Source organism: Aulonocara stuartgranti (genome assembly GCF_965226115.1).
Source record: "Aulonocara stuartgranti genome assembly, chromosome: 19".
NCBI classification, from domain to species: Eukaryota; Metazoa; Chordata; class Actinopteri; order Cichliformes; family Cichlidae; genus Aulonocara; species Aulonocara stuartgranti.
This window is the reverse complement of record NC_138955.1, coordinates 25,087,348-25,107,568: the sequence shown is the minus strand read 5'-3', so window position 1 is coordinate 25,107,568 and position 20,221 is coordinate 25,087,348. Positions and strand designations below refer to the sequence as shown.

At 41.6% G+C, this 20,221-nt stretch overlaps 1 protein-coding gene across 2 annotated transcripts in view; it reads right to left on the bottom strand.

The window, feature by feature from the left end:
* Positions 1-19,854, bottom strand: part of LOC309696105 (protein jagged-2-like) — a 50,108-nt gene extending 30,254 nt beyond the window's left edge. The window contains exons 1-3 of one of the 2 annotated variants that reach the window (XM_082517229.1): positions 19,158-19,854; positions 17,866-18,189; positions 1,278-1,335 (exon numbers count right to left, since the gene is read on the bottom strand). In XM_082517229.1, the coding sequence (XP_082373355.1) occupies positions 1,278-1,335; positions 17,866-18,189; positions 19,158-19,229 (454 nt within the window). In that variant the 5' untranslated portion in view covers positions 19,230-19,854. The remainder of the gene's footprint in view (positions 1-1,277; positions 1,336-17,865; positions 18,190-19,157) is intronic. The other variant, XM_082517230.1, reaches the window with a different exon arrangement.
* Positions 19,855-20,221: the final 367 nt, after the last annotated feature.

Genomic DNA, 20,221 nt, shown 5'->3' with positions numbered 1-20,221 from the left:
TTTCTTCCTTTTCTGCATTTATGTCTGATCTGCACTTACTGGCTCACCGACCTGCTAAGTGTTTACTGTCATTACTGTCTGTACGGCTATTCATGTCTCATCTGATGGCTGTGTGACCTGACTCGTCTTGAGCTTTTTTTCCTCCCCACTATCACTAAGTGTTTGTTTGTTTGGTTAACATTGTAAAATCTTGGCTTAACTATGGGAAAACCTATAAATGCTTCCATCATGAGTTAACACAAAGTTAATGTATTGAGTAAGGAGCTGTTCCTGTGGCATAAAAACATCACGTATGTAGCTAACAAAATACAGTCTGGATACGGGCTGACAACACCCAGAAAATAGGGAAAGGAGTGGTGCTACTCAGGCCTCCCTTCAGCTACACTCCTGATCTCATATAAATAAAATTGGACTGAATTTCAGCTGAATGGTTCACTCAAGGAGTTTTCTCCTCACTGCGTCTGTTCCTGCACGCGTGGAACAAAAATGAAGCTAAAGCCACTGAATCAAGGGTTCTCAAGATTTAATAATGAACTTCAAATTTAGAGTGACACATCATCTTTAATTGTTCTAATGCATCTGTTTGTGTGACGGTGGTTTATGTTAGGAACAGCCATTTTTTTGTAAGGTTTATAAGCATTTTATTGCATTTTTTCTTTATTCCTTGACACCAGCTGTGAATATTAAGAAGATTTTTATAGCTAGAACAAGAAGCTGAAAAATGAGAAGAAAAGCTCCCTTGTGGATGGATGAAATGTACAGCAGCTCCCCAGAGCCGTCATCGACCCACATGACACACCTTGAGAACCCTGGCACTAAATGAACCGGGTCCTGAATCAACTCCGGGAAAATAAAGCCAACAACGCTAATGAAGCGTTGCCTCCTAACGTAGATTGCATCCTTCAATTAACCTTCCTCACTATGGTGCTGGAAAACAAAGCCAAACAGAACTGAGACCAGAAGTGTGTAAACAGGATACAGCTGTGTACTAAAGAAATCTGGTGCTGGCAGGCAGGTCGGTTAGAAGCTTCACAAGTAGATTTGATCTTTCCAGTTCACACTGTCTGTGCTGATGTCTTGACAATGTTCAGTGAGTTTATCATAAATGAACTGTGCATTTATGCATTTATGCCCCTTGAACCATCCAAACAAAAAGAAGTCAGCTGATAATAATTTATTTTCTTGATTATTTAAAGATTTAAAAAAGCCTAAATGTCACTCTCTCATCATTGAGATAGATGGAAACGATGGAAAGAACACTGAAAGGTGGACCTTACCATTGCTGTGTGTGCCGTTGTCCCTGTCCCACGCCTCCACTATCACAGTGAACGCTCGCTGAAACACAGAGAGGAGGAGAGACAGAGGTCATCACGGGGTGCACTAATACGGAAACATCACAATCAACTTTTCTGCTCAGACTCGTGCCCAGTTCATGATGTAGACATGGCACACGACAGTGAGTTTACACAGAAACCCAGATACGAACAGACACGGAAGACTGCTTTCAGAAACTGGCACACACACATATTTGGCACAGAAGGTGAGAAGCGGTGGGAAAATTTGTTTTGTTCCCACACTGCTGTCACTGATTACCTTCCGTGTAACCAGGGCTAGTTAAAAAGGGCAGCAACCTGATCATTCAAAAAAGAAAGCATTCACCTGGAAAGTAGCAACACACAGTTTCCATATGATCCTTTCAAGTTCAGTCAGATAGACATTCTCCTAATTACATTCTTTATATTTTTCTCTCTTTTTTTCCGGATTCTCTGGAAGGTCAGCACCCCCAGAGCTGGCAGGTTTTTGATGACTTGCCAAAAGGCGGTTAAATAGACTATATTGATCTCCAATGGGGAAATATAATTTTCTTGCCTTCTCCACTGAAATCCCCCACAGGAAACTGTGTTCCAACTTGTTTTAAATGTCTAGGTACGCATACACCGATCAGGCATAACATTATGAGTACTGACAGGTGAAGTGAATAACACTTATCATCATGGCACCTGTAGTGGTTGATGTGTTAGAAGTGGGGAAAACGGGCAAGCCTAGGGATTTCAGTCTGACGAGGGCCAAATTCCAAAGGCTAGATGATTGCTCCAAAACTGTAGCTCTTGTGGTGTGTTCCTGGTCCCCAGTGGTTAGTATTTATCACAAGTGGTCCAAAGAAGGAACAGTGGTGACCAAGAGTCTTTGATGCATGTGGTCTAAGTATAATAGTAGTATTGAGCTACTTAGATTATACACCCCCGCTAGAGTACTAAGATCATCTTCCCAGTCACTTTTGGTAAAGCCGAGATCCCAGCTGAAGACTAGAGGTGACCGAGCGTTTGCCTCCATCTGTTGTTTGGGTTTGCATGTTCAGGATGGTTACTATGCCTTTCTTTGGATTGTCTGTCATCCACAGAAATGAGGATTAAATTTGGATTTCTGTGTTAAATAATACCAGATACAGTAAATGTCACAATCTGCTGAGTGCTAAACTGCAGGTTTATGTGTATAATGCGTGTGAAAGCCCAGCATGCCTGCACACTGTGCCCTACTTTCCTGAAGAGATGGACTCCACTGTCCCACAGCAACAAACTCAAACTGTGGATTGTTTCAGGTGCAGGGCTATTTTTCCCCCCTCTCCCTTTTTTTTCACGTGCATCAGCAAACAAACCGAGATGGAGCTCGCTGTCTGTCATCTGCATGGGGCCAAGCAAGCAGCTGTGAGTTCCCATGACCCAAGTCTGACTCAGAGTGACTGAAGGCTGCAGGGAAGATTACAAGGGAGGTTACAAAGTGGCGCTAGGAGAGATTAAAGACGAAGCGCAAAAGACATGGGGTGAGGTAGAGCGCTCAGGTGCTCGGTGGTGCTTTAAACGTAATTGCGTGGTGTGAAGCTCTTTGGGTGGGTAGCTGAGAAAAGTCGTGGGTGAGACAAAAATACAAGTCAGATATTGCTCTTAGCGCTTGTTAGCACGTGTTTTTTAAATTAGTTTTTATTTTAGGATGTGTTCATAACATGCAGGTTGGCGCCACGGCGAAAACAAGTCCAGAATCGAATGCTTCGTGGCAAATAGAGTGTGACTAAATGATTAATGACGTACTTGAAAACGAATCAAAAATTCATGTTCAGTTTTGTGGATAAGTTGTTTTATGCTCAACTAGTACACTAAACGAGTGTCACTGTTTCTTTAGTCTCATGGAGCTCTATTCAAGTAAAGTCTGTCGACTAATTAAAGGGAAGAAACAAAATAATTGCAGTGAATTGGCATTATATAAGGAGAACTGATTTTTTTGATTATTCTAGAAATGAAATGTGACTATATATATTTTTTTAAATTACGCTTTTTTCCCCCTTTTTTCTTCACCCATTACATTTTTGAAGTAATCACCCCAGCACCAGGTAGACATTTTCATCTTTTTACTCTACACATCACGAACTGATTAACGTAAAAACTGCTGTATCTGATGTTAAAATCCTGGGTACATGAAAGGTAAAGCTCCTGTCTTTACCTCCCATCTCTTTACCTCTCATCTTAATTCAATGAATGCGCCTACTTTACCAATCCTAAATCTGAAAGTTGGAGCGATCTCAGGCATGCCTGCCAAATTAGCAACGCAATCAAATGTGGGAAAGTGGAAATGACATTAAACAAAGAGGTTTCGTAGCCGCAAGGTGTCTACGTAATGTCACAGAACTTCCAGAGAGAGCCAGAGGCATTCACAGGAGCATTTTCTTACAGGCTCTTTACACTCCCTCTGTGAGTGTAGGCATGTGTTACAGCATCACCACAAGGGACAGAAAGCCGCTACAGTTTTCCCAACTTTTATTTTGCAATGCAGCTATTACTACAATCGTTTGGAAGAGGATGAGCTATTCTACCCTGCGAGATAAAGACTGCAGCAGTAATATAAGCAGTCACAGTGTGAATGGATGAATGAGACATGTTGTATAGAGTCTATACGTAACCATCGCCTCTCTGGGCTCAAATATTAAAAAACAAGAAGGATTGTAAAAGAGGTAAAGTCTTCAACACCAGCGCAAATTTATTTTTACAATTTATTTTAACAAGATTAAATGTTGAGAAAAGATATTCAGCCATTGGTTTTTCAATGCTGAAGTGTTTGCTAGCACATAATCTTATAATTGCTCAGAGTTGTTCCAGTACTAATAATCCCCAAACTATGGCATCATTCTGAGGACAATCTGAGCACAAAGTGTCCAGATCATACCAGCTTCTTCTTCTTCGGTTCGTTAGATGACACAGTAGTGATTTACGAGCGCGTGAGAAGCCACAATTCTACTCTGAGTGAACACAAGTGGACATTATCATAATCAATTTTCCCCTTGTAATCAATTTTAAATGTCACAGCCACTGACTTCCAGACAGATGGGGTTTTCTCCGAACCTCAGAGCACCTTGACATGAGTGCATGTGTGTTTCTGTATAAGAGTGTTTGTCATAGACTAAAGCAGGAGGCTATGTGTGTCACCGAAGGCCAGGAGCTTGAAGATCAAAGTGTCACGTCCCTGCAGTCTGCAGCGAGACAACCTTATCTGTGTGTTTGTGTCTGTGCGTGTGTGTGTGTGTGAGAGAGAGAGACATGAGGCTTGGGAGGGGAGGAAGGGAGTGTAAGGGTGCGTTGGGAGACACTTGACACCTCCTAACCAATTTACAGGAGTCAGAGGGATTTGAGTTTTCATTAGGCGAGGAGAAACCAGCCCACTCCTCACCGCCTTCACCTGTTCAATGAATAAATTACTGCCTCACCACGGCAGGAACAGCCGCCAGCGACACACAACTCTGCTGAGAATAAACTGTACAGTCTGGAGCTGCTCGACACGCTGCAAATTATGTGTATCATACGCACTAACAAGCTTTCTTCCACTGAACTGCAGCCACTAGAAAACTTGGAGTTCTCGCTTGGATAATCGAAGTCACCCTGATTTTACTTTTCCATTCCCAGAAGGGAATTCCAACTTTTTATAAAACTGATTCAGGGAGTAAACTGAAAAAAATATGCAGTCTACAACAGCGCAGTCTCAATCTGAGTCTTTTGGAGAACCCTCTGAACGCACTCAGCAGTGTGTGTAATATTGTTGGAACAAATTAAACTGCACTACAAGCCATAAGAGAAGCTATTGTGCAGATGAAGTGGTGCCAGTACTATAAAACTAAGGCCAGAAGATCATTCACTGTTAAGAACTCCTAATAGTACTAGAGTAGGTTTGCATTATTCACAGCAATAATCAAATAAGCTGTATTTTTCTCACTGCGTATATCTGAAACAAGATGTTTTAGCTTCCTTCTCCTCTTTTTAAGCCAACTTTTTCTGATTGGCAGCTACTTGAAAACAAAATACTGCAAAAGGTGGGTGTGTCAACAAAATCTCTAATCACCATAATTCCATGGTTCGTTTGCTGTATTGGTTTCTGTGCTTTATGTCAGGTTCTGAGTGTAACTTCATATAGTTAGAGTATATAGAGTATATTTGAGCTTACATAAATGCAGCATAATTAAAAATGTATGTTACCACCTTGTCTTGTCTCCCTCGCCTCATGCCCCTCCCTGAGCCTGGTTCGTCCAGAGGTCTCTTCCTGTTAAGAGGGAGTTTTTCCTTCCCACAGTCGCCAAGTGCTCGCCCAAAGGGAGCCACCTGATTGATGGGGTTTCTCTGTATTATTACCTGTAAAGTCCCATGAGGTGACTGTTGTAGTGATTTGGCACTAAATAAATAAAATATAATAGAACAACTGAACTGAAGAATGCATTCTTATTCAGTAATACCTCAGGGGATTCATTTGGAGGCAGCAAACTGAACAGCTGAAACTAACAATTACAACTAACGACCATTTTGGCTCCAGTGGGCACCTCTAACAATCATTTAATTTACTTCCACTTTAATTTTGGAAATCCTTATAAAGGATTAGAAAAAGAAAGAAAGAAAGAAAGAAAGAAAGAAAGAAAGAAAGAAAGAAAGAAAGAAAGAAAGAAAGAAAGAAAGAAAGAATATCACAGCACAAACCCTTCAGAAGAACTCAGGAGCTAAAAACAAATGTCAAAAGCCTCCATGTGTGAACAGTCAAATAAATTAAAAGCAGAGTGCAGTAATGTAAAATTAATACCACAAGGATGTTGCATAAAAGATGTGCAACAACAATTTTTGAAAAACTTCCACAGTCACAGGTGGAGCATAATGACGAGGAATGTTCTTTGAACTGAAACTCACAACAGCCAGGAATTGTTCACGGCAAAAGGAGTAAAAAAAAATCCAGAGACCCAATTAACAACTTTTCCAGAGTTGTGATCTGAGGAAGAAGAAAAAAAATAAAAGCAGCAGCAACACCTGTCACGTCACACCTGTTAGTCTATTGACATGAATAAAACATGTTGCTCCCGGCAGAGAGGGGCTCGGATGGTTAATTTAGCACGTTATTAACAGAACGAGCCCAGCACCCCTCCACCCACTACCACCTCTTCTCTCTAAGGAGGCCTCAATGTGCCAACCCTCCCCGAGGAGGCCTCGTTCAGACAGCAAATCTAATCAAAGCTAATCTAATCAGGTCTTTATACTGGAGCTGCAGAATGGTGAAATGACCCAATTCACTTTTCCCACACCAAACGCGTGAAAAGCTATTTCTGTCGCTCCAGGTCACGCCGCCTCCTCCGGCAACAGAGAGGAATTCTGTGAATTTGCCTTTCATACTGAATCAATAGCACGTATGTCTGAGGGAGAAAATACCACCTTAAATCCATTAGTTAGTCCTAAGTGATATAACTAAGAAAGAAATGTGACTTTCTCTAATCATACCTCTACAGTAAGGTTATACGATGCTTCTCCAAATTTCCACTGAACGCTGAAAGTCAGAGAATGTACAGAGATAAAAATCTGAGTTTTTATTACCACCTCATCAAACCGTCAGAAGCTGCCGCTGGCTGCACTTACTCAGCCACTGTGCATGTACATCTGTGTATCACAACCACAAGTGGGGGACTCTGATGTTTTCTCATGTTTTACTGCATTATCTCGGAGTACTAGCACAATCGCTCGTCTCTTAACTTGTGATCTTGGAGGAGCACAATAGGTATCTGTGCATCCGAGTCTGGATGCAGTCTGTAGAGTGAGTATGAGTGAAATTTCAATTGTGCAGATTCTCCAAACTTTGCACTGATTTATTGTAAGGAGTGTGTCTGTGATTAGCTCAAATGCTTGGCTGAAGCTACTGATTTGATTTGTAAACTCAGTGAAGTGCTGGAAAAGACCAGAGAGAGAGAGCCAAATTCAGACCAACCATGGCCGTAAAAGTCCACAGTGGCTCACTGAACAAATCCACTGGGTTTACTTATTTTTTTATTTATTACAACCTACTGATTTCCGAAGTGAGCTGAAGCGAAATATAAGTGTGTAGGTACTGTGGTGGGTTCCTTGGGTAATGTGCAGTTCTAGATGTGTAAGTGGCAGCAGGCTATTTTCAGAGCAAAGCTAAGCTAACACGTCGAAGACAAACAAGAACAGCTTGAGAAAAGTTGAATTTTATACAAATATTGTAATATCAGATACAGAGAGAAAAGAAACGGCACACATGTATCCATACAGCGTGAAGAAAAGCTGGAAAGATGAGTTTACTTTGCTGATGGACAGACAATTTGTTAATTATATGATGACTCCTTAATCACATTTAATGATGCCAAATGCTTGTATGCTATAGCTTCTCCAACATGAGGTCTCGCAGCTTGTTGTTAGGTGACAAATCTGAAACAAAGGCTGAAATCTCAACACAAATGTCCACCATACAGAATCATAATTCACAATGTCCAGTGGCCATGTGCAGCAGTTAATACCCAGTTAAACGATGCTAGTCTGGTGAAAGCTATACTGTTCAAAGATTGTTCAGGAAACTGAACTGGAACTGCATAAAAGTCATCCAAAGACATAGACCAAAACATCCAGGTGTGCACAAAAACAGCCAGTGAGGCAGTCAAGAACAATGTTTATTATCGTAACTTTGTTGTCTGCAAGATCTCTCAAAACTATGTCAGAACAACTGAACTGATTCTAATGTAAAAACTGCAAATAAACAATACACTATTTCCCCTTGAATCATACTCACAGCAAACCTCTTGGCTATGAGGGGAAAACTCCCGACTCAGCACAGGCACACACACCTGGGGCTGCGACCCGGCCAGTTAGCCAGCCAATTTCAACTGACCTGTGTGTTTAACCAACTGTGATCAAGCAGCCTGTGGCAAGAACAATATTTTTTTCAGTTCTTTTTACTTTCTTTATCAGCCCTCTAAAGATAAGCTGACGTATGATATAAATCCTAGCTTTGTAAGTCTGAGTTATTCCCTTTCTGTTTACACAAGACACACAACTGGAAATACCTGCAACTCATTTTTTCATGTTCTGACATTTACATACTAAACCACAAACTGATTTAACAAAGAATTCACTGATCTTTTTTCATTTCCTTTAATCTCCACCTGCAGTTTGAAAGTTGGAAATTGCCGAGACTTACAGTAATACCTCTGATACGTACAGTAGGATTAATAATAATGAGGACTAGAAGTGAAAGAAGTGATAATGAGCAGTATGGAGGTGCTACCCTGACTTCATCCCAGAGTCCAAAGACACATTTGCTGAATATATATTTATGAATAGCATATTCAGCACTTCCAGATGCTCTAATGCTGACAATTTGCCCAACACAGCTGTCCTCCTAGATCTCTGTTTCGCCTTCTCTCCACTTGTCTTGTTAACTCAATATCCAGGGACAATAGCTGAGGTATAAAGTCATTGTTCCTGCTGAAAGGTGCGGTGACAAAGAGGTTAAAGCAGGCCTCATTTCCACAGCTCCACTGGGAAAGCGATATTCACGCCATGGGAAAATCCTGACCGAGTCCTTCAATAGTGGCCCACCTTAGCACAGATGTGACAAATAAACGGTCCACCTGCCCTTTGCTGCAAACACAAATAATGTTTTTTAACATGTGGACAAGGTGGGGGCAGTTAGGTAATGTTAGGTCTAAATGCTGTTTTAAATGAACTTCTTCAATGGTAGATAAACTTTAAGTGGTATGAGAGCACGTTGGGTTCAGAGTTGCACATTTATGCCAACACAGGATTAATTTTAGTGCATTTAAAAAGAACTAAACTCCTTTTAAAGTGTTCTAATGGGCATCTATAGTTTCAAGATTTCTCAAGCAAACTACACTGATGATGACAAGCTTGTGGAGCTGCTAAAAGCTACAGGACAAGTGGATGAGTGGAGCTTCATCTCTATCAATAAAAAGTGACAAGAAACAAGAGAAGCAAATAAAAAATACCTCAAAAGTCAGAGAAGGATGGAAAAGAAGGTAGAATAAATAGGGCCCTTAATCCATCATTTCTCTCATTTCTCACTCACATACTGATGCTCGCTCGTGCTTCACTATGTGGCCAACTGGCTAAAACTTTGGTGTAACCTTCTAACGCCCAGCTACGTCTGATAAAGTACAATAGGAGTAGAAATGTCACATTTCTTTACAACGTCAGTTTTAAGTTGCCTTACAATGTAAGACAAAGACATCACAGGCACTTTTTATAGATTCGATCTGGGACTTTAAGTTAAACACAACACATTTAAATGTCTGTTAATCTTATAAGCATACCGGGTTAATAACATTTGCTTTGTTTGATCAGCTTTAAATGACTAATATCAGACATGACAACCTTACACTTTGATCCTTTACATGGAAAAGGAGAAAGGTAGATTAAGTTTAGTTACATTATAGCGCTTCAGAGAGTATTTCACGGGTTTCTCCATGAAGGGGAGGTTGGGCAATAGAGATTATTGGCAGAGATTTGGGTCCCACATGAGTTGAGAAACCCTGCTGAACCTTCACCCAATCCCTCTGGAGAGGCCAGTTACAACAGGCTGCACAGTATCCACGTTTCAGGGGGATACAGAGGACGAAGAGGGACTTGTAGTAAGATGTGTAAAGGCCCATTTCTATGAGTTTCTCTCCAGTTTTATTACTTCAGCCGAATGACGAGTAAGGGTAAGGTCAGGGTTTGTTCATGCTGTATATCTTTGCAGTGGTTTACTTGAACTCTAGTGTGTTTATTCCTTTCGTTCGCTTCATTTTTCCACAAAAAGAATGACAGTCGTGTCAGGAAGTCTAACTCCTACTTCATGTGCTCTTTACTGGAGTAAACTCTAAAAAAGAAGATCTACCAACAAGTGTGTCACTCTAGTGTAAGTATAAACTACAAAATCCTGCAAACAACTAAAAAAAAAATCCTTATAAGATGAGGATTAAGATTTGATTATGCTTGTTGAATTGCTGACCTTGTGCATGAAAGAATTCCAAAACTTCTCTCCGTGTCATTTTAGTTCATCAGCTGGTTCACAGCATGAACCTAAATGAGCCAAATACAAAAATAAAATAATGCAATGATCCTTTCCCAGTCTGTTTTTGGACAAAGAAAAAGCAAACCTCAGGTGAACGCTGAACCCTGAAAACAAAACAAACTAACCAAAGCCAAAAACCTTTTAACTAACACAATATGTAGTTGGAGGGTGTTCTCCTGGTAGGTACCCTGTGAGAGAAAGAGGGAGATGGATAAAATAAACATGGGATTGATGGGAGATTTTGGGAGGTAAATAAATAGTGGAACAAAGGAAGGTTTGGCCATCACACAAAATCGCTTTCTCTTTTCCATCCCGCCTTATGTCCTCTTCATCCCATCATAATGTCTCTCCCTGTACCCACATCTAACTGCGCTCTATTAGCCCTGTCAGCAAAACTGGAGAGTCGAGTGGGAAATTAAGCTGCTCTGTGTGTATATGCCTCTAACATGTTGTTTTTATCACCCCTGCTCACCTCAGTGTTCATAATCCATATACTACTTCATGTCTGCCTCACCAAAACACACACGTTATGAATTTAACACAATTAGAATGCTGGAAAGTCACTTATATGACCGTGTGACCGAGCACCAAATCACAACATCAGTCACCTCAATGCATCAAGGCACTTTATATTGTAAGCTATACTAATGCAGACAAAACCTCAACAATCAAACAACCCCCTTTGAGCAAGCACATGGTGACAGTGGGAAGGAAAAAGTGCATTTTAACAGGAAGAAAATCTCTGGCAGAACCAGGCTAAGAGAGGGAGTGGCCATCTGCTGCAACCGGTCAAGGATTAAGGGAGAAAGACATACGACACTGTAATGCAATAGTATTAACCTGCTGTGTTATTTATGATGTGAAATGTCAATTACAAACCATGTAAAGCATTCTGTGTAGTTTTATCGTGACTAAATTCTATTCACGTTTTGCTTTAGAAAGTAGCAAGCTAAAAAAAAATTTGTATTTACTTTAAAAAGTTTGAATTAATGATGTAAACCCATTTATATCACCACAGCCTAATAAGTGCAGAAACACAAACCCGCCCCCGCAGACACACAAGTCACACATAAAATCAAATCCATCCACAGCATGTGCATCAATCAGCTGACCAGGCAGAGCAGCTAACAACACATTTCCATGCCTCTGACCAGAAACAGGTCATCTGACATCAAACCAGCGTGGGAAAGATGAGCAGATCCACTGTGAGTGCAGTTAACATCACGTAACAGAGCCTCACCATGATCACGCTGCAGGCTTTTAGGCTTATTAAACACAAACTAAGAGAAGCAGCAGGCTGGAGACCGCAGACTATCATTTCTATTTTGTGAGCGGCTGCGTTTTCTGAAATCTGCATCCATGACTAAAAGCTTGCTTTCTAAAACTGCTTACTAGCACTCTGGTGGACACAGCCAATAAAGCTGGTTCAAACTGTTGCATGCAAGTAACTAATTTTGCAGGATGTTGTTCAAAAGCATTTTAATCCAGGAAATGAGCAACCAGTCTTAACTCTAAATACTTCATCTTTTTTGTAGTTCCTGTGTAGTTTCAAAACACTCTCTCCACCAAAAACCAGTCATTTACGTCAGCCTGCGCCAAACTAAACAACTGCATAATCCTTACACTCAACATAGATGTACCTCCATATTCTTTAAAAATTATATACGTATGATGATCACTCAGAAATACAATCAAACTTTATTTAAAAAGCAGACACTAGCTTTCTAAATTCCTTCTCTCCTGTAAACTGTGTTAACGTGAAATGCAAGGAGAATACTTCAGTAAGCTGACACCAGAATTCTGGCTTTGTGACCACACTGCCCACCTGTAACACCAGGTAGTCAGCTTCATGTGCTTTTGCATCATGTGTCTTTTCATTCAGCTTCCCTAACCAGACCAACCCTACACCTCTGTCCCTTTGGGCTTCACATCCTCCTAACCAATACCCAAACCTAATCAACCATAAAAGTATCAGCAAACAGGAAAGAGCTCCCTGATGGAAGAGACAGAGACTGCGCCAAGGACGCACTCGGCAAATGAGCCAAACGAGCCTACCGCTGGCAGTGGCAGCATCGAGGACACAACCGAGGAAGGCAGCAACTCGCTGTCATCCAACATTACACTTTGTGATTGCTCACTGATACTCCTCCGAGAGACGTGATCTTACACGACGTGTGCTGTAATCATAGCCTGCTTTCCTAATGCAATTCGCTAAAACATTTATCCGAGGAGGAGGAGGGGGAGCAGGAGGTCTCTGAACAACAGCTGTTCCACCTCTGTCCCTTAGCTCCACCAGGCTGAGGGCGGGGAGGGGGTATTCTGGCAAAAGATGGGGCAGGCAGGAGGGGGGGAAAAAAGCGGGCTATGAAACTGAAGGAGTACTCACCCTAGATCCCTGATTTACTCACAGAGGGGTGAGAGAAGGACAGCAGCTCTAAAAATACCCCCATAAGGAGAGAGGGAGAAGGAGATGGAGGGCCGGAGGAAGGTTTGGGTACGAGTGGAGCGGCAGAGAAGGAATAAGAGAAGAAGTAAATGTTTGTTTTTGCTTCAGTCACTATAAAAAAAACAACTAAAAGAAAGCAACATCTTAAAAGACCGCATCCTAAAAATACACCTCCCTTGTGGCAAAACCTCAGAATTTTGAAAGGGGGCCCATTCTTCCCTTCTACCTCCCTTTGCCCTATCATCACTACTTCCTTCATTCTATCGACCAATCCCTCCCCCCCCTCTCTTCTCTAATGAAAGAACATGTCATTGAAGGCCCCAAAAGCCAGAGGGGTTAAAATGAAGGAGAAATGATTGGCAAAGGAAGAGAGGGCAGAACAATGTCCTTTTTTTGCAGCTAATTTATGTCAGGACCAGTGGCCCAGATACAGAGGTCAGCCAATGGAGTCTACTATAGCAGCACCACAGGCTACAGGCCACAGCCTCATACATGTGTTCATCCTTTTGACAACAAATTTTACACGCATACGACACATATTTGGGATCTTAAACAGAGTTTTCCTCGAAAATAAAACTAATCCCAGGTGAGAAAAGGCTACATAACTACATTAATATGTTTTAGAAATAGAGTTTTCATCACTTTGCAAAAACTGACTGAAGAAGGTAGGACAGTAGTTCCATGAAATTGATGCTGCAAAAAGGTTTACCAATATCAATACCAACCCTGGTATTGGTATCGGATCAATACTTTGTTTCTCTCCTCTGAGTTCACTATTGTGTTACCAAACCTCAAACATGCACTATAAAGACTGTCTGAACCCTTTTGTGTTGACTGTCATGTCTATTTTATTCATAGCATTTTGCTATAATCATTTAGTTTATTCTCCTCACCGGTTGAGTCATTTCCATCACTTCTAAGTGTCCGACAAGATTTGGGAAACAAGGCCAAAGTTTACACAGTAATCATTCAGGTGTTCCTGATCTGGAGGTTTGAGATGACTGAAGTTGTGGTGCACGTGCTGTAACTGTCTTTAACCAGGAATCTGAATATTTATAACTTTCAAGCTGAAAGAAACAGTTGCTTAGAGTCGGTATTATCTGGGATATCACAAACGGTTACATGCAATGGCCTCTCTTTTTCTTTTTAGCTGCTTTTCTCTCCTGATTATTATTTTAAATGATGTCTGTCTGTGGATTTTACAGTGTTGCCGGGTAGAAAGAAGACACTCAAAGACATCATTTTTGATTCCAGGCATCTTTTCTTTCTTTTTTTTTCAATTATCTTACATTACATGATTAATCAGTTACTCCCAAATAATCAACATGATGACGCTGTACATATAAAACCAGCTCACTCAACACTGTTAACTTTATGGAGCACTGCTTTAAAATGTGAAATGCTATTTATTTCTAACTATTTGTTTTACAAGCCTTCAACTGCTGCGACTTTGACATCCTCATCAGAAGAAGCTGCTGAATGCTGATACCCTCCTTCTTTATGCTGCTCTCTCTCACACACACACACACACACACACACACACACACACCTCTATCTGCTGTCTGTCAGATAGCAGAAAACAGCAACCCCACACATGACGAGTGAAACAATGACCCAATAATGGGTAGAGCATGAACCTGAGAGGCGGCGAGGTAAAGGCATCCCCCAGCCCCGATTGACCGGAGGATGTTCACTTGTTTGAGTAGAAGGTGACACTGATATCCACCGCCTGTGTCACACACAACTTAGTGGTAACCGAATCTGCCTGCAAGGCCCCAACTTACTACTTCCATCTTCCCCTCTGCTGACAGCTGACCATGGGGAGTGATGAATGGGAAGGTCTTGCTGCCAACCCAAGCACACAAAGAACCCGATATGTACATTTTGACATGAACAGATGCACGGGGACTCATCCCCCCCCCCCCCCCCCCCCACACACACACAGTCATTCATAAAAGTAATTTCATGTTTTTATTTTTTCTTGCAAAATATTATTTTTGAATTCTACCAAACACCCACCACATGATCCTAAAAGTTCAAAGCTATGTATTAACGTAAATCTTTTAAAAATCAAAAAGATTAGGTACACCGTTGTACACTGAAAAACTGCAACAGTAATCTGCTGACAGATGAAACGGATACCGCTGACTAGAGCTGGGCGATATGAGATTTTTTCATATCACGATATGTTTTTTTCCATTTCAGTCGATAACGATATCTATCACGATATAAGCCAAATAACTATATTTGTAAGATTTAAATGTGCCGTTGCTCACAAGTAAAATGTGAAATAATCAGCAGCTTGTTCTTATTTAAATATTTATTTCCCATAATAAGTTCGACAGGGTAGATGTACTTAAGGAACATGAGACTTTTTCAGATAAATAAAGGCAAATATTGCAAACTACACAAAAGGCAGCCGCTAAAGCGTTTAAGTTTCAAAATAGAACAAACAAAACAGACTAAATTGTCAATTCCACTTAGAAACAAAATATTAATTCTAAAAATAAATCTTAGTTTGTTTTACAGAAGAACAGACAAAACTGACTAACTTTTGTCAATATCAAATAAACTGAGAACTAAAAGGAAATTCTCAATCTCTCCTTGTTGTATAGCTGAGCTTTTCAAACAGTTTTAACAGTTACTTTAGTCTGACAAAAGCCGAATGACGAATTAGCGCTTCCAGTCAGAGACTGAGGCTACGTCCACACGTACACGGGTATTTTTGAAAACTGAGATTTTCCGTTTTCTTTTTAAAAAATAATCCCGTCCACACATAAAGGCAGAAATGAAGGAAAACGCTGCTATGAACATGCCAAAGCAGCAGGTGGCGCTAGATTCCTAACCGTGCAGAAATGTTGGCCAATCAGAAGTCTAGAAGCCTCGGTGTGAAAAAGTAAACAAAATTGGGGCATAGAAGCAGAACCGAGTCGTATGTGTGGAGGGACAGTAACTGTGTGTATATGTAAGCATTTAAACACTGCAGAGAGTAGAATTAACAGTATTGTAGAAATTCATTTCACCGAAACAATAACGTGGCGCACAGTGTGACGCATGCACCAGTTTATTGTATTTCCAGACTTGTTTTCGGCACAATTTACAGTGCACGCTACTCTGTTTTTTGTCAGACTTGAAATAGCCGAAATACCGTCACACTTCTTTGGCTCTTCCGTTCGACAATCTCTCCGGCATTGGAACCATCATCTGTTTTCTCTTCGGTCACGCTCAGTTGATTTTTCTAGTCGGCGCACTCATTTCCTCCATTACCCGCTGGCTGCTTCCCAAACAAACACACGTGCGGCTTGGCACTTGTGCTGTACGTAACAAGTCACGCGACGTGACGCTGCGGCTGTGATTGGTTCGGCTCTGCGCTACTTAATTTGGATTGGCTGACCTTTTTTTTTTTTTTTTTTTTTAAGAGGACAAGAGCGGCGAGGTCTATCGCGATAGTTTAATTTCTCTATCGAGTAAAAGTTATATCGCGATACATATCGTTATCGTTCTATCGCCCAGCTCTACCGCTGACCGTTTTGTTACAATGAAATGTTCTGCTGGAAAATCTTGGGTCTTGTGTGGATGCCACCCACCGAAAAGCAGCTCCATCCTGTAGGACAGTGCACCGGGCCACACCTCAAAAACTCCTCAGAACAACCAAAGAAAGTTCAAATCAAACACAGACTACAGATCCCATTTCCCAGTGGAATAAGTCTGATGCACACCTGGGAACCCAGAGAAGTCCTCTGCCACAGGACATCCCAGCACCCTATCACGCCCCTCTATCATCATTTATCCATGACTTCATGGGTCAGACCTGAGATATTTTTAACAAAATAAAATGCAAAAAAATGTTATAAAGTGATTTTTTTTGAGTAAAGGAATCTACCAGTGTTTCCACTAAGAAGTCAACCGTTTTTTGTGCATTTGTTTTGAGTGTTTATTTATTAGTTTTTCTAACTGTGCTAAATCATAAAATAGTTAGGAATTGGGAATGTAAATAAATGTTTGCTCAATCATTAAAAGATTTATCACTTTCCCTTCCTTGGCTAATTGATTACTGGACTAATCACCTCCCTTAATATCGTGTGATTATCCCTGCCTTCATGCTCTGATGATCAATTTTAACCTTGATCCTCTTCTCCAGATTGTCTCACAGTGACTGATGACTCTTGTTTGGACAGCTCACTCAGCTGTTTTGTGGGAACAAAACCTGTAAACTCCACCAAAACATCATTTCAAACAGTAAACCTCCCTGATGCAGATCTGTGGGTGTAACAGCAGTGTTTTTTTTTTTTTAACAAAACTCTGATTGCCAGCTCTGATCCACTTTCCCACGCTGTGCCTCCAAATAAGGAGCAGGGGCAGGTTTTGATTGGCTCTCCATTCTGTTTGGATTAGATAATAAGTTACCTGCCACTTCTTAATCAGCACTGAAAATCCTTACATAACCCCCCCCCCCCTTTCCTTTCATTTAAACACACAAGCCACACAAACAGCAGCTTGTTTGGTATCTCATCGAACTGAGACACCACTCCACCACTATGCGTAAAAGTCTTGCGTCCTGCGCTCACCAGGTGGTTTTGGCTTTATCAGAAGCACGCGGACATTTCCTGCAAAGTTCCCAGAGAAGAGCGTGATCTACCCCGTGACTTGACTGAATCACTGATGATGTGAAGAGTCCAAAAGTTGCCAAAACTTCGGATAGAATGAGTGGCAAGCAGAGATTCAGACAAGGAGCGACTTGTTGCAGAGAACTGTGCCAAACTGATGCGCGCTGCACTTTGCGTGAGCCAGGGTTTAGCCTCAATACGTGACAGCATCCAATTTTACATTTATATTTTATTTTTGGCAAATAAAATGACATATTAGTAAACTTGCGTCCACCTGCGCGTCCTAAATGGCCATTTCAACGAACATAGTGTTTTACGCGTTCTTTTAAGAGAAATCGGAATGTTACAGCAAAAAAAACCAAAACAAAACAAAAATTTAAAAAGCGCAATTATCACATAAACGTGGCAAATTTCCATCAAACAAGGTCCACTTACCGGCCACGCGAACTGGAAGGGAATCTTGATCTTCCCGACATCGTTGTTCCGGTTCTGTCCCGTTTTCTGTCCGCCTTTGAACTGAAAAGTATTCCCACCGATAACCTGTGTAGTTTCCGTGCCGTAGGTGCACGGTCCATTAGTCGTGACCTCCGTTTGGTATTCCTTTAAGCACACTCTTAAGTAGGTGTCACACTCGTCCTCGCCGCAGTGGCCTTCCGCCGCGCTCTTCTCGTCGTCGCAACAATCGCCGTTGTTTAGCAGACCTTTGGGGTTTTCCACCGAAATCAACTGCAGCTCGAAGTAACCGGTGGCCCGAGACACCTGAGGAGAACAAGGCAGTGTGAAAAAAAATGCCTAAGATGGTAGCAGCATCTCTCTGTAACAGGTAATTAAAATAATAATAATAGTAATTTAAACCTTACATTTAGTCAGTTTATTGTTTCTATCAGTGATTCATGCAGGTATACAAAGTGTTGCATGACCCTCGGTTAAATAACCATCGCCGCCCTTACGAGAAATGTCACTGATTCAGTGAAAGCTCTCCACAAAACTGCACGCGGACATTCCAGGTGGAAACAAGTGGATGTGGGGAGAAAACACGACCTGGGCTCATGTGTTTGCAGCGCAGTCACTCTGCACAGACGCTACTGTACATTTTTGGCACGTTTCAGCTTCGGGACCTAGCATTCCCAGTTTAGCTCACTCTGCAGATCAGTCTGCAGTCCTGCTTTACAAACACATCCACCTTGAAAACCCATCCAGTCTGAGTTAAAAGTCAAAATCACCTAAAGTGAAAAGACAAGCAAACCATTAAAAGATTTAGAGGCGCTTGCTGCTGATAACAGCAGTAGAGGGATTCTCTGTGCAGGTGAGGGTGCACTGCTAACATGTGAAGACACTTAACGATCTTTTTTTTTCTTAGAGTAACCAAACTTTCAAGAGCGGGCGCGCATTAACGCACTCGGTGCGGATGGCAGTCATTCGGCGCCTGGATGAGAACAAATTTGCGGATGTCTGCTGTTACACGCGCAATTATGACACAGCAGAGAATTTTGGCAAATCTAATTTGTCTCCCGAAATTCCAGAACACGTGATTCAGGAGGCAATTCAATTAAGAATGGAATTTATTCCGAGCCCCCCACAAGAACCCCCCCCCCCCCCCCCCAAAAAAAAAACAAGCAACCACACACAACAAACCCCCAACAACAGCATTAATAATAATAATAATCAGAACTTCAGAGCAACAAAATCATCATTTGCCTCGGAGCTGAAAGATATAAAGTTCTCACCTCAGCCCGCAGCGTCAGGAGAAGACACACTAAGAGGAAGAAGCGCTGCAGTTTCCCCAGATTAGTCCACATGTCTCCGGCTGCTCGGTGTTGGTTACCATTAGGGAAAAGCGAAAATATGGATGTCTCAATGAGTCAAAAAATAATAATGAATGAGGCAAAAAAGCAGAATCCTCTTCCTCCTTCTATCCAATACATGCACGGCTGCTGCTCCTCCCCGGGATGCCCGCGGCTCTGGAGGAGGAAAAGCGCACTGGTGCTGCTGCTGTTTGGTCCACGGACTCACAACAAGACGCACAAACTCCAATTCCCTCCGCCGCTCGATGCACTGAGCAGCAGGGACTAGAAGCAGCGTGCGTCTCTCTGCCCAAAGCCGGAGCTCTCTTTGACGGCCAGCCCAGCGGACCAATCGCAGCCCCGTTAGCGTGGAACGTCGGTGTAGAGAGCCAATGAAGAGAGGGGCGGGAAAAAGGGAGGACAGCTGATAGATTTATTATTGACGTTTTCTCACACTTTACCTCGAATTGGGCATTTTTAAGGCTCTTAGCAAAAAATCAAATCAATTCAAACAAAATTCAAACAAAAGTTTCTCTGTATGTTTCTCTATATGAAATTGTCACGATAAAAATGTGACAGAAAAAATGTACAGAGAAGCTTTTGCTTTTATTCTTATAATTCACATGCTGTAAACGATAGCCATAAATAATCAGTGAAGACATGCACAGCGCAGTTCATGCTGTTTGCGCCACGAGCTGCTCCTCACTGACTTGCAGCCTGAGGAAACAGGGCTGTTAGCGCCCTCTACTGACTCCCGAGACTGATGCACTGTAAATTTACACCTTTGTTGTCTTATGTTTTCTGACGTGCTGCATGAGTGCCTACACTAAATGACTCCTGCCAATGCAGTCAATGCATGTCAGGCTTAAAGCAACTCCTTAAGCAGCATGAAGAGTTTAATGTGTAAGATGAAAGAGGATCCCACCTACTGTTTGTGTCATTTTCTGCATCCACAGTTTCACACTGTCCCATCTCATATTTTTTTAAAAACTAATTCTAGAGAAATG